At 45.5% G+C, this 25,805-nt stretch overlaps 1 protein-coding gene across 1 annotated transcript; it reads left to right on the top strand.

Annotated features, from left to right (window-relative positions):
- Positions 1–6,121: 6,121 nt before the first annotated feature.
- On the top strand, positions 6,122–18,929 carry LOC149154083 (uncharacterized). Its single transcript, XM_089444042.1, has 3 exons — positions 6,122–6,359; positions 6,442–6,674; positions 18,669–18,929. Exons 1-3 carry the CDS (start codon positions 6,122–6,124, stop codon positions 18,927–18,929), a joined length of 732 nt encoding a protein of 243 aa, XP_089300168.1.
- The last annotated feature ends 6,876 nt before the right edge of the window (positions 18,930–25,805 follow it).

The following is a 25,805-nucleotide window of genomic DNA, read 5'->3' on the forward strand; positions in this document are numbered from 1 at the left end:
CTTATGCTTTCTTACTCTTCATTTTTCTTCTTGCTTCAAAACTCCAAGTATACCACACTCTCCAAGAGTGCTCCAAGAAAACTCTAAGTGTCCAATAGTATGAGAGAGAGAGAGAATAAAAGAGAGCTCCACCAAAACCTGACAAAAGGTTTCCAACTAATCTTAGAAGCCTTTTTATCAATGAGGTCTCTATTTTCTTCATTTTCCATTATTTTCCTTCAATTTCCCCCTCACACGAAACCTGTGACCTTTCACCCTCATTTCCTCCTTATTTCATTTATTTTCATAAATAAAATGTCAATAAATGCCTCATGCCTTTCCAAAGCCTTTGCCATTTCCTTTTCCAATTTCCTTAGCCATAATAAATTAAATGAACACCCACTAGGATGTCTTTCCCACCATTCAGCTTGGAATACATGTCCCATGATCGTGGTCTTACATATTTTTGCATAGATTTTTAACCAGGGTTGTTACACCGTGAAAGCACGAGTGCTTGCCAAAATACTAATAGACCACCTGCACGTGATATTAGTCTCCTAGCTCAATTGATATATTACCCCTATGAATTTTATCTCTCATATTTGGATTAGTGTGGGAGTGGTTATTTAGGGAACAAAACAACATAATTGTCCTATGATTGGAACCACAGTGTGAAGCCCTTCTCCAATCTCCAACTAAAATCAATATAACTAGATAAGTAACATGGTATGAGCCCATTTTTTATGAGTACTAAAAACTTTGTATATACTTACGTGTGAAATATGAATGCATGCTAAAATTCTCTCTAAATGCTTAATGGATATCTACCGAAGGTGCGTATAGCATGTGAATATATGTGATTATGGAGAATTTGAACTAGTTTATATTGATGGGTAATTAATAGTGGACAAATAATGCCTCCTATTTTAAAAAATGGATTCTAAATGACATGTTGAATAGATATAAAATTATATCGTACACTTTTAACATAAATAAGATGAATTTTAATTACTAAATGGATGTCACGAAATTTTATTTTTTGTTCATGAAATGCTTAGATATTCCATGTTGTATGATGAATAATTTAGTGAGGAAATTAACCTATACAATCCTAATCTCTCTCTTATTACCTAAAAATTATGATTATAACATGCCACGCTCTTCCCTAGCTATGTTGTTGTGAGATACAATTTAAATCAACCAATATAAATGTGTGTCTAAGATGTATTGTGCTTTTTTCATTTTTTAACTTTTTTCTTTGGCAAATACGTTCACCTTTAACAAATTGGTGTGCACAGAAAGTGGGCAATCACTATATATATATATATATATATAAAATTGGGATTGGTTGCGGATTGGGCGTTGGAAATAACACATATATTTATATATATATAATTGGGATTGGTTGCGGATTGGGCGTTGGAAATAACACATATAACACACATATATATATATATATATACATAGATTCTTATGAACTACATTTGCATATATAACCAATTTGGTGAGAAGAGAGTTGGGTTCGCACCTTCTTTTAACTTCATATGTCAATTTGAGTAAATTTCGTTACCTCTTTCTATTTATGTATCGCCAATTGGTTAGCATAGAGAATGTTTCCCATGCTTGGCAGCATTCTTGGCAGATTGGCATTCCAATTCATATGTGGAAGAATGGGAAGTATACCGCAGTCTCCTTTTCCAGCCTAGGCATTCGTACCTCACTACATTCAAACCAGCTGGTGTGGGTGGACATGTTGGTTTCGATGGAATTGTTATCAATGAAGTCTATGCCCATATAACCTTCACTCTCAAATTCTGCCATTTATAGAGGTTACTTCTCATTTGTGGAAGTGGTACACACCAATATTAAAGATTAAGTGTTTCTCATGGTTGTCCATCCACAATCATATTTTGACTTGGGATCGGTTGATCAAGAAGGGCTTCATGGGACCTGGAAGATGCCCCTTATGTGGGATGGATTCAGATGACTACACACTTCTTTTTATAGATTTCCACTTTGCAGTGGTTATTTGGTACGAGGTTTCCTATCTATTTGGGGTCATTACTCCCAGAGATTTCTCCACTATTCTTGAATGCACCTCCTCTAGGAACTTTTTGCTAAGGCCTACAGGACAGTCCCTCTATACATCCTATGGTACATATGGCGATCTAGTTATGGTCTTGTTGGAGAGGTAAATCCCCTCTACGGATAGAGGCGATCCCTACTAGCCCAGCAGGGGTCTAGCAACAATCACACAATGCTGCTACGCATGTTCCTAATTACAATTAAACAAGAGGTAAAGAGCACCTACTTGGATTCCTGCGCTGTCGTTTGACGAAGAGATGTTGCCTTCGCTCCTCCGCTTCGGCTGGTCACAATCCTCCGTGATCTCAGCGAATAGATACCTGCACACACGAAGGGGAAACAAACACAAGCGTGAAATCTAGTAAAAGCAACCATACATCAGTCAGAAAAGATGTAATTCACATTTAACCATTGCATAGACAAATGAGAATGGAACAATAATAGCAGTCATCTATTATTAATCAGAATAGAGAAGAGTACAACCAAATGTTCTGACGTCGGTAACCTTCTCAGGAGGGGCCAGTCAGCATGTATCTCAAGCATTCACCTTTGAGGATGATTCTCCCAAGACAAACAACTCTCTCTCTCACACAAATAGCATAAAACAACCTTCCCTAAGCAATCAATCACTTCCACACCTAACACACCAAACCTATAGCAGCAATCTGAGCACTACAAGCTCTGTACAATCCAAGCTATTCCAAGCTAAGTCTAACTAGCTGCTCATGGTAATGGTGGAAGTATATGTAGGAGAAGGAGCCTCCTAAAAGGGTGGAAGGATGAGCTTATCTTCAAGGGAAGTGGTTGCAAAGGGTCGAACAGACATGCCAGAGAAGGGAGTCGACATTCACAAAGCTAACAACCAAGCCTGGAGTTATCTGGAAGGCTGGTTGTTTGAACAAATTCGCCCAAACTGGATCAGCGCGGATTATGGGGAAACTGACGCGATGTCGCCGCGTCCACATAACTAGGACAGTCATGTCAGCGCGGAAGAACACGGGAAAGGCGCGCTGGCGACCAGCGCGGAAAAGTGATGTCCTTCCGAGCTGGCAGCGCGCGGGATACACTATGGAGCGCCAGTCATCGCGGGTATTTTTCAAACAGACGCGCTGATGAACAAAACTTTAGGAAAATGGGTTTTTTGGGCCAGTTCAGAAGGCATGAAGCTTAGTGATTGGCACAGCAGGGTGACTGACAGGAAGGCAGTGACAAATTACTGTGTAACAGATGCCCCCTAAAGCATGAAGACCGAGAGAGTGGGAGGAGTGAAATGCTTTACAACACACGCCGAACTGGAACATCACCAGGAAGGACCGAAATATCTCTGATAATCAAATACATGCAGTCGAGGCATGGGCGCAGCCATCCAAAAGACATGCGAAAAAGGTCTGTGGGATGGGCGCAACCACCCAGCTAAAGAGACCATAATAATGATAAGGTATGGTCGCAGCCATCCATGAAGACTCAGGTATGGGCGCAGCCATCCATCAATGAGTCATGTAATGATCATCCACAAAATCACAACCTGGACCATAAACAGACGGGGATCCAGGGTCTTGCGCTCCGTCCCGATCCGAACAAAGTACAAGTTCAAGCATGTGAATACATGGGTTGAAGTCGAACATGCATGAACATCGTCTGATTACCAGTCAATGATGAAAACTGTTAACAGACGTGAGAGGTACCACCAGTAATGACAATGGCCCTCAAGGTACTATAGGTACAATCCGCGGCATGTGAATCAATGAGCTGGTGTCGAACACCCACGGAATCATTCGATCGGAGGCCAATGATGTAAACCTCGCGTCGAACACGAAGAACCTGCCATTAGGGCATGCAGGCTGTAAGGCACCTGAAGGGAGTCTCTAAGTCACCTTCCTGGATAATGAGCTGAAGTCGACAGGAAGTGACCTTGATCGAAGGTGGGCCATAATGATTCCCACATCATCGACACGAGACAGAGGAAAAATGATTTGTGTGAGATAGCAGATGAGGTTGTATTATTGCAGAGGTCAACTTCTCTTGAACATATCGGCGGCACTGTAGCGGGTTTGGCAGTATTTGACATCAAATGAGCAGAGGGTATAGTAATAATGGCAACGGGCAGATGAGAGGTCGAATAAGATAACCCAAACCCACGGAGGCCAGTGAAAAACAAGATGAGATGGTCCCACCCAGACACGAAGCAGAAGAGTGCCATGTTCAAGAGCGACATACTGCCGACACGACTATGATTACAGTTCCATTTTCCCCACCATTTCTGGCAGGTACCCCGGTTATTTTTGGATGACAAGCTTGACGGGGATAGCATATGCTCGAAGAGTGTCATTTCGACAATACCCGATGTCATCAAGTGTTTAACGAGCCTGACAAAGGAAAAACTTGGCATCTTTTCTTGTTTAGAGAGCCTGAAAAGACAGCAGAAAAGAAGACTCCAGGGGGGTCCTTTTTCGTACAGTTGTGTCTCTCGAGCCCGAAAAAGTATAAAACAATGCTCGAAAGAACCGCCCAACCATTACGATCGAGGAGTACTTTTCGTAAATAGTGCTTTTGACCCGAAAAAGTAAAAAAGCGGTCGAAAACATGTCATTTTAGGGCCCATAACGAGTGCGAAACGACAAACACCCGGCAATCTTTTTAAGTTATACGGTCCGAAAAAGAGCTTAAAATGACCGCCTCTCGTTCCCTTTAACGAGCTGAAAGGAGGCTCGGCCATATTTTCTTGTTTTATGTCGGAAAAGAGCTCAAAGACGACATTGTTGGGACCAAGTGATTTCAGGACCATGATGATTTTCACCTTTTATTCGAACCTGCACAAGAGCACTACCCGCATAAATCCATTCGATATGTATAAAAAAACATATTAAAACATGCATTTGATAAATCTAGGGCTAAATTTATGGCAAAAGATGGTAGAAACCCAAAAATATGGATATTTATGAGTTTTTACTATAAATAGGGGGGGTGAAAGATCATTTTTACCATTTTACCATTTTGGGACGTGAAGGACGTGGAGAAGCCAGAAAGTTGACGGAGTGATTTCCAGCCCATACGGACACCATTTCGCGAGCCGCTTCTTCCAGGTAGGTTCTCCTCTCCTCGCCCCGCATTTTGATCATATTTGGTAGAATTTTAGCGGTTGAATTTGCCCAATCGGGCGAATTCTTGGTGCATGGATGCGCTCTCGGTCAGCGCAGATATCCCACGCGGGTCCGCGCTGGCCGAATTAGGACAAAACGTGACCAACTTCGGGTCAGCGCGGAAAACCCGTGTTCTTCTGCGCTGACCTCGAAAAATAACGAAGGGCTGCCATTGCCAGCGCGGCTGTTTTTAAAACAGCCGCGCTGGCGCGGAAAAGATTTTTTGTTTCAATTTTGAACGTGAAAAATCCTATGCCAGCACTTCTAATTTCTTTTCATGGTTTGTGCAGGACGTAATGGCTTTGCAATGGCAGGAAAGAGTGCACGATGTCGAAAATATTGCGGCTTGGGCCAATGTGGATTGCTGCAATGCCATGCGGGCTTGCGGTTTTATGAAATTTTTCCTCACACCTCGCCTAAGAGCTCAGCATGATCTTCTCGAGCTACTGATCAGGGCATGGAACCCGGTGGATATGAAATTCACTATCCGGGGCCAGGATATCGAATTTGACCACATGGACATCTTCTTTTTGACTGGGTTGTCACGCCGGGGTGCGAGGCCCATCATAGAGGGACAGCGACCTGGCGGCGGTCCTCTAGATGACCTCATGGCTCGGGTATGCCCGGAGGCTGAGAAGACGAGGAGTGGGAAACTAGCAATCCCCACAGTGGGAAACATAGTCCTTCGCACCATCCTGTTCATGGTGACCCGGGCAGCGGGAAGCATGGCCAACCACGAGGCTTCAAAGACCCACCTCATGCTAGCTCTTGATTGCCTTGAGCCTCCAGTGTTTGATTGGTGCACAGCAGTGACCAACAACATGAAGAGGCAGCTGAGCAACTGTCGTCGCGGGGAGACGAAACAGTTCGGCTACGGGTCTATCTTAGTCCCGCTCATTCTAGAGCGAGTGCCAGCCATGCGGCTGCAGACGATGGCCGTGGATGCTCCTAGGGATCCTCGGGAGACGAGGGCCACACGATGGGCTCGCATCATGCCACGCGGAGGTGGCGGCCGGCCACATGCCTGGGGGACATTCTTCCGGGACTGGCTAGATCAGCAGGTTGTCTTCGTGGAGGACTGGCCATACGCGGGTATGGATTTCCGCAATGACCCTGATATGGTGCTGCCCCCAGGTGAACAGTGGGATGATGCAGGTATAACACTTGACTTTTTTGAGTTTTGTAATGTTTTGGAATTTTTTTATGTACATGTCTTAATAAATGTCATGGTATGCAGATGTGGGGCCCACTAGACCGATTGGCCTGGCTGCCACGGCACGGAGAGAAGGACAGGGGGCCGGGGCTTTGGCCTTAGTCCCTCCAGGGGTTGACACATCAGAGACTGTGGCTCGCAACCTTGAGGGGTTGCTGGAGGGAGTGCCTGACTACCAGGGGGTCGAAGAGGTCCCCTTACAGCATCAGATCCATACAGTGGGGGTGGAACCCAGGGTGCACCGTCTTCTGAGGCGGGTAGCACGAGCAGCTGTGTACTACAGAGAGCATCATCCAGCCGAATAGTCGCCTAGGCTTTATTTCCACTGTTATTTTGAGACACATGACTCAGGCGTACTGATATTTTGGACATATACACTTATTTTTGAGCGCCTTAGTGCGCCACACGATATATATATATATATATATACATACCGGTTTTTGGATGGATCATTGTTACATGTGATGATGTTTTGTTTATGTTATGCAATTGTTCAGTACAACTGTGATCTTATGTATGAATTTGCACGACACATGACCCATGAATTTATATTTTTTAATGCAAGCTTAAAAGCACACATATGCAAACTATGCTTGAAATGATTTATTTACATATGCTTTACTCTATTATGCTTTCTATGTCTTCTTGCATGATGTTATCTGTTCCGCAAATGTCTGTCTAACACATGATTTGCCAATGCATCAGTCAATGTGTTTAATCGTCTCGGAATATGCTGATATGTAATATAATCAAAGTTTCGTTCCAACAATCTTACACGTAGGTACAACCTTAGTATGCGTTGGTCTCTGACGGAATATCGCCCGTTAAGTTGATGGACGACCAGCTGGGAGTCCAGGTTCACCACTAATTCTCGGATGCCGAGGTCAACTGCTTCGACAAGTAATTCAATTACAGCACTGTATTCGGCAACGTTGTTAGTGGTACGACCTAGGCAGACACCCTGAAGGTCTAACAATTCTCCGTGAGGATCGTAGATCACCCACGCCGCAGATGACAAATTGCAAGTACTACGGCAGGCGCCATCAGCGAAACCAACATAAGGTGCACTAGACATCTGCACAAGAAGAAGAAAACACAATAAGAGGCAAACACGCTTTCACACCAAGGCAAAAACGAAAACATGCACAACACACAAAACACACGTATATACAAAGTGAGTGCGCGAAGTTATGCATAATATTTCTTCAGATACAGCCCGTTGCGGGGCTTGTCAAGAGGATTTCCTTCATAATCAATCAACTCATATGCGCCCTTTTGTAAAACTCTTTTCACGATGTAGGGACCTAACCACATGGATTCGAGTTTTCCTGCCCCCAGCTTATCCTTAGCTTGATCGTAGAGCAGTACTAAGTCTCCCTCAACAAAGGAACGAGGATGAATATTCTGGTTAAAGTGAGCCTTGACTCTCTTCTTCTGTGCTTCGATAGCCAGAGAAGCCAAACGACGAGTCTCGTCTAACCGTTCTAGGTAAAGAAGCCGTTCCTCCACCGGAGTGGTGTTGGGAAGCAACTCGACAGCTAATTTTAATGAAGGAATCTCGCATTCGACGGGAAGGGTAGCCTCTAGTCCATAGACCAGTTGAAACGGGGTGAAACCGGTGGCATCCTTCACAGAAGTCCGGTAGGCCCACAAGGCTGGGAAAAGCATAAGATGCCACTTCGACTTGTGTGTATTGACGGTGCGTTGAAGCATGGTGATCAAAACTTTGTTCACGGCTTCGACTTGACCGTTCGATTGAGGATAGTACGGTGACGAACTATCTTGGCGCAAGCCTAGCTGGGTCGTTAATTCCGTCATCATATGATTTCGGAAATGCTTTCCGTGATCTGTAACAATAGCCTGAGGGACTCCGAAACGAGTGATAATATGGTTGAATACAAACTGCGCCGCTGTATGACCGTCTTCGTTTAATGTAGGCATCGCTTCGGCCCACTTGGTGAAATAATCCACAGCAACGATAATGTACCCATGCCCTCCGGCCGAACGAGGGTTACAGGACGTATAATCGATGCCCCATTTTGCAAATGGACCTACGGTTACGACAGGGTGCAGTGGTGAAACAGGTGCACGCATCTTCCGGTGGTAAACCTGGCACTCGTGACATGCACGTACAGCAAGGATGCAATCCTTGAAGATAGAAGGCCAGAAATAACCAGCGCGGAGGATCTTCTGAGCGGTAGCATATCCGGACATATGGCCGCCACAAGTGCCGGAGTGGCAGTCATTCAAGACTCGCTCAGCCTCCTCAAGGGTTAAGCATCGACGAAGAACAGAATCGACGCCGAGGCGGTACAGGGTATCGCCCAAAATGCGGTATGGTTGAGCTTGGTGACGAATTCGTCGTCGAGCATCTTTCGATGTGTTGGGACGAAACGAAGACGTTTGTAAATATACGATAATGTCCCCGTACCACGGGTCGAGAGTGCTGATGAGAAATAGCGTTTCATCCGGAATATGTTCCTCTGAACGAGATGGTGTAGACTGAGATGGTAAGGAGCAGAGCAGTTCGGCGAAGACCAGCGATTTCTTAGACTTGGCTGCAGTGAATTCCAAGTCGAACTCTTGGAGGATTATGATCCACTTTGAGTATTTGCCCCCCAGCAACTGACGTGACAAAATATAGGTCATGGGGTTGCAATAAGAGATCACGGTCGTCGTGCGCAACAGGATGTAATGACGGAAACGTTGGACGGCATAGACAGCTGCCAATGCCAACTTCTCGACGTATGCATAGTGAGTTTCTGTATCCAGAAGGTTGCGGCTAAGATAATATACAACATGCTCGGTGCCATCATCGTCGTCTTGCACTAAAACCATGCCGATGGTGGTATCGGCGGCGGCCAAATAAAGGGTGTAGTCACGGTGGTAATTTGGAGGTCTTAGGAGCGGAGCTGAGACCAGAAGGTCTTTAAGACGCTCAAAAGATTGTTGAGCGATAGCGTCCCAGCGAAAGGGCGTGTCTCGCTTCAATAATCGCGTGAAACCCTTAGCCACCTCGGCATAATTTGGGATGAATCGTCTGAGAAAATTGGCTTTCCCCTGCAAGCTCTGTAACTGCTGTAGAGAGGCAGGGGGAGGAAGATTCAAAATGGCCTCGACCTTAAGGGAATCCAGACGGATACCTTCCCGGGAGACGATAAACCCGAGCAGTCGGCCAGATTCTACGCAGAAGACACACTTATGCGGATTGAGTCGAATACGGTAGTGTCGACAGCGGAGAAAGATTTCGCGTAAATGAGATGGATGGTCTTGACGTTTAGCTGAATGAGCTGGTAGGTCATCCAGGTAAGGCTGTACGATGTGTCGGATATCATGAAAAGCATACGACATCGCACGCTGGAAAGTGGCACTGGCATTTTTGAGACCGAAAGGTAGCTTCTTGTAAGCGAAGGTGCCCCAAGGACAAATGAAAGCAGTCTTGTGCTGGTCTGCGAGGGCTATGTTGATCTGGTTGTAACCAGAGAAGCCGTCCATAAATGAATAAATTTCGCTTCCTGCGCAATCGTCGATAAGCTGATCAATAAAAGGCGTAGGAAAGTTATCTTTTGGACAGGCGCGATTGATGTCACGATAGTCAACACAAACCCGAATAGTACCCTGTTTTTTATTCACAGGGACTATATTAGATACCCATTCCGTGAGAGGAATGGCATAGATGAAACCAGCTCGAAGGAGTTTTTCAACTTCGGCCTTGATGGCTGCAGCCTTTCGAGGGTGCACTGGGCGTAAACGCTGACGGACAGGCTTAGCGCCGGGATAAGTAGGGATTTCGTGCTCTACGATACTGGGGTCAATGCCGGGCATTTCCTCGTAAGACCATGCGAAAATGTCACGGAATTCACGAAATAAATCGGTATAAAGTTGAATTTCCTCAGGAGTGCATGTGACTCCAATATAAATATTTTCGACAACCCCTGTTTTGACAGAGATGTCGATAGCCAGAGTTTGCGTAATGTTACCCATGTTTCCTTCCGAAGACACTTGATACAACTGAACAGGTGTTTGGAGAGGGATAGATGGGACACATGAAGCAAACCGTTCGAGACATGTGGCCATTTCCGAATGAGGAGGGAGAAACGAAGAGCGATGGTGGTAATCTGACCAAGGGAGCTCCTCGGGAGACATAGTCTCAATGATAGCCTCGTCGGAGGGAAATGATTCCTTCAAGGGATCCGAAGTGGCTTCTGCTCCCAACCAAGGGAAGTGGTCATATGAATCGGGAACACTGCTTGGGAAAGCAGGTTCAGGGGGTGGAGCCGATGCAGCGACTATCTCGACGTAGTTGAGCTCGGCAGGGCTCAACGGCATCATCTCGCCCCAAGAGTCTTCCTGATTCAAGGGAGGGAGAACCTATGGATCGGAACGCACTGTGATCATGTTAACGGAGGCGAGATTTGGAGGTGGGAGGGGAAAGACTCCCATCAGGGAGGGATCTTTAAATAATCCAGCACCCACACTCACTAGTGATTTGGAGGTATGCTCTACGAATGGCACATTCCCTTCAGAAGAGGAAGCAAAAAAGGACAGCTGGTCCACCGTGACGATTTTCCCTTGATGGGGGAAGCGAACGACACGGAATAAGGAGGAAGCCACGGCATGCATGGCATATGTCCAACTTCGTCCAAGGAGGAGGTTGTAAGTGAGATTAGCGTCAACGACTTCAACCTCGACCTCTACCGTTTTCCCTTCTAAAGAGATAGGCAATCGCGGGAGGATACCATATGGACGAGATTCTCTTCCATCGAAAGCCTCTAGGGTGGTAGGAGACTGGCTCAGAGCAGGAGAACCAATAGCCTTCCAACAAGCAACCGACATGATGCAGGTTGAGGCACCTTCATCAATGACCATACGATGGATCTTTTTGCCATTGATGAGAACCTGTATAAGGAAGGCCACCTGGTGAGGCAATCTCTGCGTAAAACCCTCGAGATCAAAAGAGATTAAATCCGAATCTGCCGGGTCTATGCCACCAATTGCTGATAGCAGGGACTTCCTCTGGGAGGGGCAGCTCTGGAGGACTTCTAATGTGGACATAGCAGACGGAGCCTGAGCTAATTCCTCGACAATGCTATAATGCTGGGCAGCACGAGCATTGGGGTTATAAGATGACTTCTTGAGTACACCTTTGGGAGGGGGTCGGGGGATCGTCTCGGTGCTGGGCCGTTCAATGTGAAGGGGACCAGAACTGGATGGAGGGGCGCTGGAGGGAACCTCTGGCTCTTTCCCGGCTGAAGATGGATAATCTTTCGCTCGAGTCGTGACATGGATGGGGATGGTTCCAGCCATGAACACTTGAGAACCGAACGAGGAAGAGGATTGAGAGGGATCTGCCACCTGATGCGTCTGCTGGGACGGGAAAGGCTCTTTAAGCACGGTAGGGGACCCTGGAGCACCTTTCAAAAGCCGACTAACCTCGGACCGCCTGGGGCAATCCTTGGTGTAGTGATCCTCCTCGCAAATGAGACAAGGATACTTAGGCTTCCGTTTGGCTCCTTCCTCGGAAGGAGGTTTAGGAGGGTTCTGCTTGGGCTGTCCAGATTTTTCTTTGGCCTTTCCTTTCTTTTTGCCTTTCGAGGATTTGTCTGCCGCGGTGGACTGAACGGCATTTACCTCGGAGGTATTCCCAGGAATAGATTGGCTCTGAGAAGCATTCTCGTTAGAGGCGTTTTGTTTCTGCTTCCCAGGATTCGCGGTCGATTTCTTAGATGATGAATTTACGGAACCGATGACTCCATCAACAGAAGGCTTTGGTGGAGTTTTGGGTTGTCCGGGCCTCGGGGCATCTGGAAAATACTCATACAAAGTACCTGACTGAGAATACACTAAGTCCAGGTATTGAGCTCGCGCGATTGCTTGCTCCTCAGTTACACACGCCCCCATTGCGATATCTTTGGCAATTTTAGGGACAAAGGACGTGGTAAACCAGTCGGTCAGGAGTTGATCAGGGATCCAAAATTTAATCAAGCGACGGCGCCTTCTCCATTCATGTATATGATCGAAGATGTGCGTCGCCGTGTCCTGTTTTAGAGACGTGAGCAGATGGGTCCCAGTCTCGTACCGAATGGGTAACTGAAAATGAGTTAAAAAGGCCATAGCCAACGAGTTAAAATCTGAAAACATGCCGCGATTGAGTTCGATGTACCATTTAGCAGCTGAACCAGTGAGAGTCCTCTGGAAGAGGCGAAGTCGGATAGAATCATCAAGCCATGAGTTAGATGAGCACCAAAGGTGATAAGTCATTACATGGGCCTGAGGATCCTCTCCGGCTTTGCCGTCGAACTTTGGACAGTCACCTGGTATTTTGGTTGGAACCGGTGGCCAATATGGATTATGCAAAATAGGGTCATTTGTTAACTTGGACACATCAGGTAGTTCCAACGTTGCCAAAAATGGTAGCTGCGGGTTGAAGGACATCTGTGGCTGGGGATTCGAGGCGACATTAGGGTTCCACCCAGATTGGGGTTGCCCCCACGAACTTTGTCCGGACGGGCCGGGCCCAAAAGGACCTGGCGCGTAGGAATTTTGTCCCGATGGACCTGGTCCATAGGGAGTTTGTCCGTAGGAGTTTTGTCCGTATGGATTTTGGCCATATGCGGACGGCTGTCCCTGTGTCTGCCCCCCAGCTCCTCATGTATTAGCAGCTTGCCTGACAGGTTGACCATATTGATAATTTTGATAAGGGGTGACCTGTGGTTGCTGATAATTTTGATAAGGAGCATACTGATTTTGCCCCTGGGGTGGCTGGTAGCCAGATGACTGCTGGGTCCCATACGGAGCCTGGTAGGCAGGCTGCGTTTGGTATGAAGGTTGATAACCTGTTTGAGTTTGAGGCCCAGAGTAATGTCCTTGAACCGGTTGGGGTTGAACCATATGTCCCGAAGGTTGACTTGGTCGCTTCGAGATGGACCTGGTTGGCCAGCAGGGTAGCCTTGCTGGGCACCAGGTTGTCCATGTGCCACCAAGGGTTGTCTTTGCGGAACGGGTGGTCGAATTGGCTGGATAGCTGGTTGACGCCGAGGTTGGCCAGCTTGTCCAGGTTGACGATGAGGGTGGACAACGGGTTGATTTGGCTGTATAGACGGTTGGCCCGTTTGTCCCCCAGCGTGACCAGCTTGAGAAGAGGGCTGGGCTTGCTGTACGGCAGGCTGCCCTCCTTGGTGTATGGGCTGAGCAGAGGGTTGGCCTTGCTGTATAGCAGGTTGCCCCCCTTGCCCAGAAGGATGAGTGATTTGAGGGGTAGGTTGGCCCTGTTGAACATAGGGTTGTCCACCCTGCCCAGGGAATTGACCAGACTGGGCGGTAGGTTGGCCCTGTTGTACATAGGGTTGTCCACCTTGCCCAAGAGGATACCCTTGCTGGACTACTGGTTGATTTGGAGGATTGTAAACTGAGCCAGTTTGTCCAGAGGGGTACCCTTGCTGGAAACCGAGTTGGCCTTGTTGAAAAGAAGGTTGCTCTGGTGGTCCGGTAGGTTGATTTTGATATGGATATGGCGGACCTCCAATGCCCATGGGTTGTTCCTGGTAAGGTTGACCTTGTGGGCCCCCAGATTGTCCTGGGTCAGGCGGGCCATAAAGTGGTTGCCCCTGGGGGGTTTGCACGTAGAATGGCTGGCCTTGATTGGGTGGTCCTATGGGCTGCCTAGGAGGATCCCGGTTCCCTTTGAACATATGAGTAGCATGATCGTACATGACATTCAAGGGTTCCTCGTTTTCTTCGAAAGGGCGATGAGGGAGGCCTGAGATGCTCTCAAGGAACTCACCGTTTTCATCATAGTAAAAGAAGGGACCTTCGTAATCTGGGTCCGTTATGGGTTCCCCATAAGCATCATACGGTCCTGATCTTGGAATTCCACCAACAAAGGAACCAGCTTGAGGGTTTTCAGACGAGGGAATCGGTACAGCACTGACGACCGAAGTCGAACGTGCTACACAGATAGTAGGTTGAGTGGGAACTGAGGTGACGGGCGTGTTAAGCCCTGTCGTAAGGGGTGTACTAAGGGGCTGCGAAACAAAAGGCCCAGTGGAGGCAACAAGACTAGGATCCCATATAGTTGTAGAAGTCGTTCTAGCGGCATACCTATCCCTCACTGATTGATATCGTGGAGGGAGGGGAGAGGAAGCCGGGATCGGGGTCTCGATGTCTGTGACCACGGGTGTCTCACCGGTGCTGGAAGCTGTCTCATCCATGTGGGAAGAAGACATTGGAGACGACATACCGAGAGGGGTACGAGGGGTACGGGGGGTATAATCGGGCTCCCAGATGGGATTCCAATCCTCTATGTAATCTTCGTCGCCTGGGGCACGTACGTTGATAGGCTGGATACTCGGAACAATGGGAAGAGTACCGCTTACAACTAGTACCTCTAGGGCAACAGAGGATGGAGAACCTTGATCACTTAGGCCGGGAGTTGATGGGTCAGCCAGGATGACCAGACCCCTTAGGAAACCTAAAAGAAACTAACGATAAAACCCTACTTAAAACTATCGCACACAAGATCTAAAATGGGTGATGTTATCGTGGCCAAATTAATTTTAAGACACAAGAACCAAACTTGACCTTTTCATGTTTCAGGAGTCGAGAAAAGGACGAAAAGATGACTCCAGTCTCCTTCGAATGTTTAATGAGCACGAAGTGACAAGACACTCACAGGCACCTTTTCGTTTAGGGAGTCCGAAAAGGATCAAAAGTGACTGCTCTGGAACTCTAGGTAGAGGGTGTGCCAAACTTTTCGCAAAACCACAGAATACTTTTTAGGGTACGGGTGGTCGATCTTCGTGAATGCTGTGTTCACTGCATTGCGAATCGTAGGGCGACCGACTCGGCTTCCTATGGATAAAGGATAAAAGCCTAGTGGGGTCTCCTTATATACGCAACGGTACGTGGGAGCGCAGTCCGTGTTAGACCACTATCGAGTCACAGAAGGAGGAATCACCCAACCTAATGTGAAACAACAGTGACTATGTTTAAAGATGCCGGAACACGTCTCTAACCTAGACCTCTAGATATTTGCGTTTAGTTCCAATGCGTTTTTAGATTCATTTGGTTCATTTTACAGTTGATCTTGAGATTAAGTTTCGATTTCAAGCTCTATCGTATGTTCGCTCACAATTACCTAGATGCAATCTATATGCCGAAAAATTCCGTTTTGTTCGATGAATTCTAGCTATGAGAGGGCAAGGAATTTTTAATCAAACAAAACAAGTACAAGCAAACAAGCAACTTAATGCAACTAAAGCGAGGAAAGGAAACTTTTTCTTTTTGAAGATGCAAATCAACAAAATGTTCTTTTCCTTTTCAATTTTTAAAAGCAAAGCTACTAGTTTGATTTCTTTTCAATGACACAAAGCACCTAAATGAATTTGGAGGAACCGGAACACCAAGTAAACTACTTAATGAAAGCACACAAAGTTCCCAAAACACTCAACCAAAGCTTCCAAATCAGAGGAAAACAAAATTCCGCACGAGCTATGTGATCTAAGCTCTTGCAAGACAAGCGAGGATTGCAAGCAAGGAGGAAGCGAAAGACCACTCGGAAACACAATCCAAACACTCCAACAATCACTGAACGAGTGCATAAACAAATCTGAAATCGGCTGGTCGAACAAGCAAACAAGATCCCCTACGGTAGGCTTGACACACACACGGCCTCTAGATGTCCTAGGGCTAGAGTGTGAAATCAATAGAGAAAAGCGAACACCCGAAGGACGAGAGTCACAACCAGTCAACTAGAGACCCAACACAATCCAGCAATTGTAAAAGTAACGATGGAAACACGAACCAAGCAGCGAAAGCAAAAAGGGAAGGTATTTGCAAACTTAAGAACTGAGCAAAAACGGAACCCTATGGAACCAAGCTCCGCAATCAAGCAGTTCAGAGTTCAGACAATGAAAAACAAGTCATCAGACAGGTGGAGAGAAGAAGGGAAAGTCACAGCAAGAGGTTCAAGAGGCCAATTTGGTCAAAAATGAATTTTACAGGATCAGCGCGGGTAGCCTTCAGCAACTCGGCGCTGATAGGGGGAGGCCTGTAGCAACTTTGCGACGTCAGCGTGGAAGAACAGGGATAAAGCGCGCTGTCTTAGAAAAACGAGGTCAGCGCGGAAATAAAACACACAGACGCGATGACAAAAACCACAAAGAAGCGGGGGCGCGATGCCAGCGCGGAAGGACACGAATAAAGCGCGCTGCCTTTGAAAACGAGGTCAGCACGACTGTTAGACGTACAGGCGTGATGGAAAGAAAACCAAAGAACAGGGTCGCGATGTCAGCGCGACTGTTCGGGATTAAAACGCGCTGAGAACAAAAAACAAGGAAGGCCAAAATAAAAACTTCCCAAACCAAAGGCAAGAGCCTTTTAACAATAAAGATTCTCCCCAGAAACACGCAGAAAGTTCATAAGCAAAAGAGACAATCCCAAAAACTCGAAAAGAGATCAATCAAAGCCAAACACAAAAGTGGACTCAAGAGACAAAAAGGCTGATCCCCAGCGGAGTCGCCAAATTGTTGGAGAGGTAAATCCCCTCTACGGATAGAGGCGATCCCTACTAGCCCAGCAGGGGTCTAGCAACAATCACACAATGCTGCTACGCATGTTCCTAATTACAATTAAACAAGAGGTAAAGAGCACCTACTTGGATTCCTGCGCTGTCGTTTGACGAAGAGATGTTGCCTTCGCTCCTCCGCTTCGGCTGGTCACAATCCTCCGCGATCTCAGCGAATAGATACCTGCACACACGAAGGGGAAACAAACACAAGCGTGAAATCTAGTAAAAGCAACCATACATCAGTCAGAAAAGATGTAATTCACATTTAACCATTGCATAGACAAATGAGAATGGAACAATAATAGCAGTCATCTATTATTAATCAGAATAGAGAAGAGTACAACCAAATGTTCTGACGTCGGTAACCTTCTCAGGAGGGGCCAGTCAGCATGTATCTCAAGCATTCACCTTTGAGGATGATTCTCCCAAGACAAACAACTCTCTCTCTCACACAAATAGCACAAAACAACCTTCCCTAAGCAATCAATCACTTCCACACCTAACACACCAAACCTATAGCAGCAATCTGAGCACTACAAGCTCTGTACAATCCAAGCTATTCCAAGCTAAGTCTAACTAGCTGCTCATGGTAATGGTGGAAGTATATGTAGGAGAAGGAGCCTCCTAAAAGGGTGGAAGGATGAGCTTATCTTCAAGGGAAGTGGTTGCAAAGGGTCGAACAGACATGCCAGAGAAGGGAGTCGACATTCACAAAGCTAACAACCAAGCCTGGAGTTATCTGGAAGGCTGGTTGTTTGAAAAAATTCGCCCAAACTGGATCAGCGCGGATTATGGGGAAACTGACGCGATGTCGCCGCGTCCACATAACTAGGACAGTCATGTCAGCGCGAAAGAACACGGGGAAGGCGCGCTGGCGACCAGCGCGGAAAAGTGATGTCCTTCCGAGCTGGCAGTGCGCGGGATACACTATGGAGCGCCAGTCATCGCGGGTATTTTTCAAACAGACGCGCTGATGAACAAAACTTTAGGAAAATGGGTTTTTTGGGCCAGTTCAGAAGGCATGAAGCTTAGTTATTGGCACAACAGGGTGACTGACAGGAAGGCAGTGACAAATTACTGTGTAAAAGGTCTTATTTTTAAGATAAGCAGCCTCTGGTGTAGATCGTGGCCCTAGGAATTGTGGCATATTTCTAGGAAACCAGCCCTTGGTTTCCCAATGGCACTTCTTGGTCTATCTCCCTTGTCGAGTTGGAAGCCATCTTCCCTATTTTCTATTTCGATGGGGCTACCTCGGGTGTAAAATACAGTTGTGGTGCTCCCCTCTATGTTGACTCCTCAACACATTATCTTTTTCATTGTCATGGTGGCAATGGGGATAATTGCATAGTGGAATTGATTGATTTATGGGGAGCTATGCAATGTGTATTTTGGTTAGGGATTGAAAACTTTACGATTATTGGTGACTCTCCGACTTCAAGGGAGAAATTCTCTGGAGGTTCCCTCCCTTTGCAATTGGATTCAGAGATCTAGGACCTTAAGGAATCTTTTTTAGAAGTCACATTTCAGCATGTATACAGGGAGCAAAACTTTGTGGTTGATTCGCTTTATAAGTGTGGCCTAGCTCTCCTTCCTCATTTCATGGTCTTTGAATAGTTTGTTGATGTCAGGGGCGAGCGCAGGGTAATTTTGTGATCTAATGTTGATGATGTTGTTGATTTTGTAGGCATACCTTCCGGCCTTTTTCCTCATTTTCCCTGGCCTTTTCAGAGGCACTATATTTTTTGTTGATTGTTCCCTCAAGGAAGGCCTAGCTACTCTAGATGCCATAGTCGCAGACTTCATCGCAGTATTTGAGCAGGCCATGGAGTTGGTCACTAATCTGCAGGAGGATCCAAACCTGCAGATATTGAATACTAAGATTAGGGAGTTGCAGAAGCAGTACGATGAAGTCAGGGCAACAACGCACTCCATCACACCAGTGTAGTGCTTAGCCAAGTTGTAGGAGGGGAAGCAGCTCCTCGCACAGGTGGAAGCAGCCCAGAAAAAGGAGGCCTTTCTTAAGGCCAACTGGAGCCTTGGTTGGAAGAAGCTTATCAAATCTCAACAAATATTTAGGATAAGCTCAAGGGCTTGCAGCAGATGCAACAGACGATGAGGTTGGCCGCAGAAGGACTAGCTACAGAGCATCTAGTGGAAGAAGTCAAGTAGGATTCCACGTAGAGCGTTGCTAAAGTTGTTGTAGTGCAGGTGGAGCTAGGGGTTCTTCGCAAATATCACCGTGCAATTTGAGTGACTCAAGGGCAAGTCACGATCTTTGTGTTGGGGGCCTATTGGGATGGGGTCCCCTAGGTCAGTTTTGGGGTTAAAAACCCAAGTTTTGATGTAATTTTTGTAAAATATGTAAAGTCTTTGCGATTTGTGGATGCGGAGCGCGTAGATGACTAGGAGTAAAAGGGGTTTTAGCCCCTTGTTTATGTAAAATTGAGTTGCCTTTGAGATCCACCTATGGTCCGCGGACCATGGGATTGTATAAATAGGTGTGTCTTAGAGAGTCTAAGGCATGTCTATAAGATCATGTTAGTAATGAGTCAATATAATCTAGTGCAAAGAAGTGGGTCAGATATAATAGAAAGGCTCTGCAACTGAGTGCGCAAAGGCCTATATAGAGTCTGCAATTGAGTGCGCGGACCCCTGCAGCTGAATGCACAGGGCAGTTTTGAGTCTGTATATCCTAATTGAAGATTAATAAAGAAGATTATCGAAGAATTCTTGTGTTTATCTGGTTACTTTTGTTTATTTATGATTGAGATATATGTTATGAATGAATAATGTATTTATGAAATATTGATCTCATGATGCAGGACTCTATGGAATAAATCTTAATAATTGTACGCACTGCATGATAAGTGCTTCCGCGAAGATTGTGATACATCCTATTATGTTTATTAAATACTTTATTAGATCTGCACGAGCTCATATCTAGGTTTATTTTCTAATGCGCGTAAGAGGATGATGTTATTGTTAAGGGTCCACAAAGACCAATCTTAGACCTTGTTGGAGGTCTAGAGGCTGTTTAAAAGGAGTTGTAGTACCAAGACCTAAGGGCTTATAGATTTGTGTGAAGGTAGATCTAGGATACTTTAGAGACATCACACTAATCTTTGGATGCAGAAACTTGGTTCCAACATCCCCCCATATTGCTTCGGGTGAGACTATAGCCTGCACTACGTGGGTTGTTGCCGAAAGGGCTAGTAGTGTAGGGTTTTTTTGGTTGGCACAACTAACTCTAAACCTAGGTCAAGACCCCCTAAGCCAACAAATGGTTTTGTTGCCAGGACCAGGATCTGCTTGAAGGAGATGTGTGATGTCGCATCACTGGAATCCAACTCAGAAGGAAATTGAAAATTGGTTATACAGAAAGATTTATGAATTTGAGACGCAGGAGATTAGGAATTTGTGCCTGTCAAAGGAGTAGTGGTTGGATAGATATTTGTATATGGAAATACACAAAATTTTCTCCTGCACCTTCCCGATCGAATTATACGAGTGGATAGCTAAGTTGGAAGACAACCAAGGGAGGTGGAAGCTTGATGGTCCAATAGTGTGGACTCCAAAACAAGTACGACAATTAGAAACCTTTGAAGACAAGATCATGTGTGTTGTTGATCACTGGCTTGATCGAATTATAGGAGGATTTGTTATAGAATTCACAGCTGATACCTCAGTCAGCTACAACGAAGCAGAGTGGGGGTTCTTCAAGGGACCGCAAGGTAAGTATCTAAGATCTTTGAATATCGGGATTAAGATTCTCTTATGTGAAAAATGGGTTATTCCACTGCCTTGCTGTTCAGAGCTACACGAAGTGGAAAACTCTTCAGAGATCGAGAGAAATCAAGTCCTGAATATAGCCCATTGATTGGACCTCCTTCAAGTGACAACGAGGGAGCGATATAGGCCTCACCGCAAAGTGTTATTCAACTAATAAGATAGGGCTTTCCACAGACACATCAACCATCCACTCCACCTCCACCTCCACTGCATACACCTTCGCCCACACCTCCACCACCACCACCGCCATTCAACATGTCGAACACAATGAAGTTCCAATTTTCAAAGGTATAGGAAGCGAAGATACAAATCAGTTCTGATTTGTTGCGAATGTTGTGTGGACAACGCAGCATATTACTGATGACAACATAAAGAAGGCACAGTTAGTTATTGCTCTGCAAGATCATGCCCTGACGTGGTATATTAAGTATTGTTCTGATCATCCTATGGCAATGCTAGCAGAGACTAAGGCTGCTTTAAACAAAGAGTTTAGTAAGCCTAAGTCTGACTCGCAGTTAGTAGTTGGATTTAAGGAGATCACGATGAGGGTTGATGAGACGCCTTGGGAGTTAGATCAAAGGTTGAAATGCGTGATCTGCGAAGCTAACATGCAGCTCACAGATGGTCAACATCACGAATGGTTTATAGCCTCGCTTCTGCCCCACCTACGGATTTCTTTGCTGCAGTAGAAGATAGGAACTTAGACAAAAGCCCTGGAAATCACGATGAGGTTGCATGCGATGCCTATGCAAGATGCGAGCTTGGGGGTACAACAAATCCATTCTTAGTTATAGATCCTATGCTTAGAATTTCAGAGTTTGAAGAAAGATAAGGAGGCTAAGTCAGAGGTGCACAAGGAAGTATGGTGCCTGAAGTGTAAGAGCCAGGGGCATGATAAAGACCACTGTCTTGTATTTGTGAACTATATCATAGGAGGGGGACCAATTCCCCTGAGACTAGAAGCTCTAGCAAGACCAAGCATGGGGGCCGCGCTATGGTGTGATATTTGTCAGGTGGTTGGAAAGCACGAAACGGATAATTGTCATTTGCTTCAAAAATTCGTTCAGACACCACAACAGTTGTTTTATAACTTCTGTAAATCAGTGGGCCACGATGAGCGCCATTATCGCAGCTATGAGCTGATGATGGAAAGAACACCTACATACCGATGCAAGCAGAAACTCAGCCTCCAGATCAAGGCGTCGGAGGAGCGCGTGGGGGGTACCAAGGAAGAGGACGGGGCTGAGGAGGAGGAGGACTCAGTAGATGTCGCAGACAGGTTATTTCCTATAATTGTGGAACGCCATGGCACTACACGCGAGAGCGTCAAAATCAGACATTCCCGTCATGTCAATACTGCAACTAGTTTGACCACACTATAGAAGAATGCCCTGTGCCGCTAGCTAAGATGCAGGGGAAAAATACACAACCTCAGCAACCCACGCAGAACTTAAAAATGATGAGAGCGAAGCCCCGCGAGGAGGATCAAAGTTTGAACATAGTGTTGAGGAGAAAAATAACAACTCGTGATGATAAAGGAAAACAACCTGAAGAGGACAGATGGGTCCACAAGGCCCCAGAAAAGGAAGTTGGTTTTGATTTGGCGCGCGCTAAGGAAACCTTTATGGAATCTAAGAAAAGCTTCTCTTAGGCATCCACCTCAGGAAGTCAGAACAAAGTACAAGAAACCATTTCACCTACAGAGGTTGATCCTTCTATGCTTACCACATTCTTGGAGACTTGCATGAAACTGTTGCACGATAGCAAGGTCGTGAAAGGCCTGCAGTAGTTAATAAAAAATGCGTTGGTAAAGAAAACGCCCCTAATGGACACCATGTAGTTAGAAAAATTGGCAAACATAGGAAAGAACAGGGTGTGAGATGAGGCTCACTGTGTAGATAGGAGAATATGAGATGGACAAGGTCATTCTTAATCTGGCGTCTGACGCAAACATTTTTCCTAAAAAAACATGGGAAAGAATGGGGAGACCTGCACTGCAATGGTCTCTAATCTAGCTTAGAATAGAAAACCAACAGAAGATCATCCCTATGGGACGACTACATGGAGTAACAGTGGATATAGAAGGTGCAAGTGCCCTAGCGGATTTTGAAGTAATAGAGATTGTTTATGATAGTAATCCATACCCTATGCTCCTAGGAATTGACTGGGCCATTGACATGAATGGGGTGATAAACTTGAAGAAGTGGAAAATGTCGCTTGAAAATAAATCACTTCGAGTTGTAGTGCCATTGGACCTTGCAGAAGGGGCAAGCTACACTGAACCAGTCCGCGATTATGAAGAAAGTGAAGATGACCTAGATCAAATCTACAAAATAACAGCGCAATATCAAGACTGGATCAATCCAAAAATATATGGGCAAATTGCATGGGACTGGGAGAGTTCCTACACCTATGATTCAGATAAAGAGTTGGAGCATTGGCAGAATCGGTTGCATGAAGTATCTACACTGCACCGCAATATGATGACTAAATCGTTGCGTTGCGTTTCGTCCGAGGTAAGGAATTTACCTTTTTATGATGGTTTAACTAAAATGGATAAGTTTTTGGATGCATTTGTGCGTGAAGTCCCTGAGCATCACTGCTTCCAAGCGTTAGACTTGGCACTGCAAGCGACGCCCACACGAAGGTGGGGTACGCACAAGGATAGCTTTAATGAATGGCAGGACTATAGAAGAGTGATGAGGATACAGTTTGGTCAACCTAACCTTTGATTCACTAAGAAATACAATGGCAGAAATGATCTGCGCGATCACCTAGAAAAGTGGACTAAATCTTATGGAATAAAATTACAGTCAGAGTGGGTACACTTGTTTTGCCATACTTTAGACACAATCCCCATGAACTGGTATTTGGAGACAAAGCTCCGCCATGGCACCGCAGAGTGGGACATATTGAGGGAAGGATTCTTAATGACCTTCAGTTTTGAAGATGGGTTCAAGAGCATTGATGAAGCTCTACAGGAGGTTAAGGCAGTGATCTTCAGAATACCACAAGAACCTTTGGAATGGGTCCAACCAAATTGGAGCACCCAGCTGTGCCATGCGCTGGAATGTTATAATGTAACATCTAAAGAAGAGGATGAAGATCCAAGAAATATTAATATTCCATAGGTTGAAGGGCATCGCAAAATTGAGGGCCCACAAATAGAGAACTCGGACATCACCACATCGTTGAAAACCAAGTAAGTGAACATTGGGAATGAAGTAGAACCGAAGTTTGAAAAAATTGGGGATTATTGGGACGATGCTACAGTGTATAAAGTCATTGAGTTACTCTACAAATACCAAGACCTTTTTCCTACCAAGTTTTCAGACTTGAAGGGAATAATAGGCGACTTGGGTGTTATGAAGATTACTTTGAAGCCGAATGTGAAGCCTATTAAACAACGACCGTATCTCCTTAATCCCAAATACAAGGAAACGATTCTCTTAGAGTTGGATAAGATGTTGGAAGTAGCCATCATAGAACCAATGGAAGAATCTGATTGGGTGAGCCCAATGGTGGTTCCAGAGAAGAAGCAAAAGGGCGAGATAAGGATTTCTGTAGATCTGAGGAAGCTTAATGATGTCTGTGTCCATGATCCATTTCCAACACCATTTATTTATTAGACAATGCTGGAGGGCAGGAGGCCTACTCGTTCACTGATGGGTTTTAGGGGTACCATCAAATCAAGATCATGCCAAAGGATAGGAGAAAAATGACCTTCACGACAGAATGGGGTTGTTTTCAATATATTGTAATGTCATTTGGACTCAAGAATGCACCTGCGATATTTTCTCGCATAGTCATCATAGCATTCAAGGAGTTCATCCATAAGTTCTTGGATGTGTACTTTGATGACTGGACAATGTTTAGTTTAGTGAAGAGCCATGTAGCAAGTTTGTGCTTGATGTTGGATACGTGTTGCAGATACCAGATCACGTTGAATTTGAAGAATTGTTTATTCTGTGTCCCCTTTAGGATCTTGCTGGGTCATGTGGTGTGCAAGAAAGGGCTAATGGTGGACCCTGCCAAGATTGTAGTGATAGTGAATTTGGAGGCCCCGAGGAGTGTTAAGCAGCTGCGCCTGACGCTGGGACATACAGGATATTACAAGAGTTTTATCAAAGAATATGATCAGATTACCGCGCCTATGGAGAAATTGTTGAAGAAGGACGCTACATTCTGTTGGGATGAAGAATGTCAACGCAGTTTGGAAATATTTAAATAGAAGATGGTCACCACGCCGATCTTGGTCTTCCCTGATTAGAAGAAGGAATTCCATGTACATGTTAATGCCTCGTGCAATGTGTTGGGAGCAATGCTAACACAAGCTGCTGAAGGAGAGATGGACCACCCTATAGCTTTCGCAAGTAGGAAACTATCAAAGGATGAGAAGAATTACTCAACAACAAATCATGAAGGATTTGCTATGGTGTACGAGCTTAAAAAATTTAGGCACTATTTGTTAGGCGGACATTTCAAGATGTACACAAATCACTCTGCCTTGAAATACCTGGTCAATAAGCCTGTGTTGGGGGGGAAGATCTGTATATGGTTGCTTCTATTTTAGAAGTATGACTTTGAGGTGATTTTGAGGCCAGGGAAGTTAAATGCGGGCCCTGACCATCTGTCGTGGATTAAACAGGAGAAGAGCCTGCTAATTTGGAGGAAGGTCTACCAAATGTGCATCTCTTCATAATGCACATAACAGATAATAGTTTTGCAAATATTATCCACTTTTTGACTATAGGGATGGCACCGGAAGGATATACGAGTGAGAAAAAGAAGGAACTGGTAGTGCGCATGGCAGACTTCTTAGTGATTGCAAGACATTTGCATAAGATTGGTGCAGATGCGATATTGTGAAGATATGTGCCAGATTTTGAGAGAGATAGCATCCTCACTGAAGCTCATGGAGGGGCTGCAGGAGGCCATTATGCAAGAAAAGCGAATGCGTAAAAGATTTTGCATGTAGGTTTATGGTTGCCCACATTGCATAAAGATTCCAAAATGTATTGTAGGGCATGTT

This window comes from Pinus tabuliformis, chromosome 9 (assembly GCF_031772625.1).
Source record: "Pinus tabuliformis cultivar Carrire ecotype Pingquan chromosome 9, CPIR1, whole genome shotgun sequence".
Taxonomy (NCBI): domain Eukaryota; kingdom Viridiplantae; phylum Streptophyta; class Pinopsida; order Pinales; family Pinaceae; genus Pinus; species Pinus tabuliformis.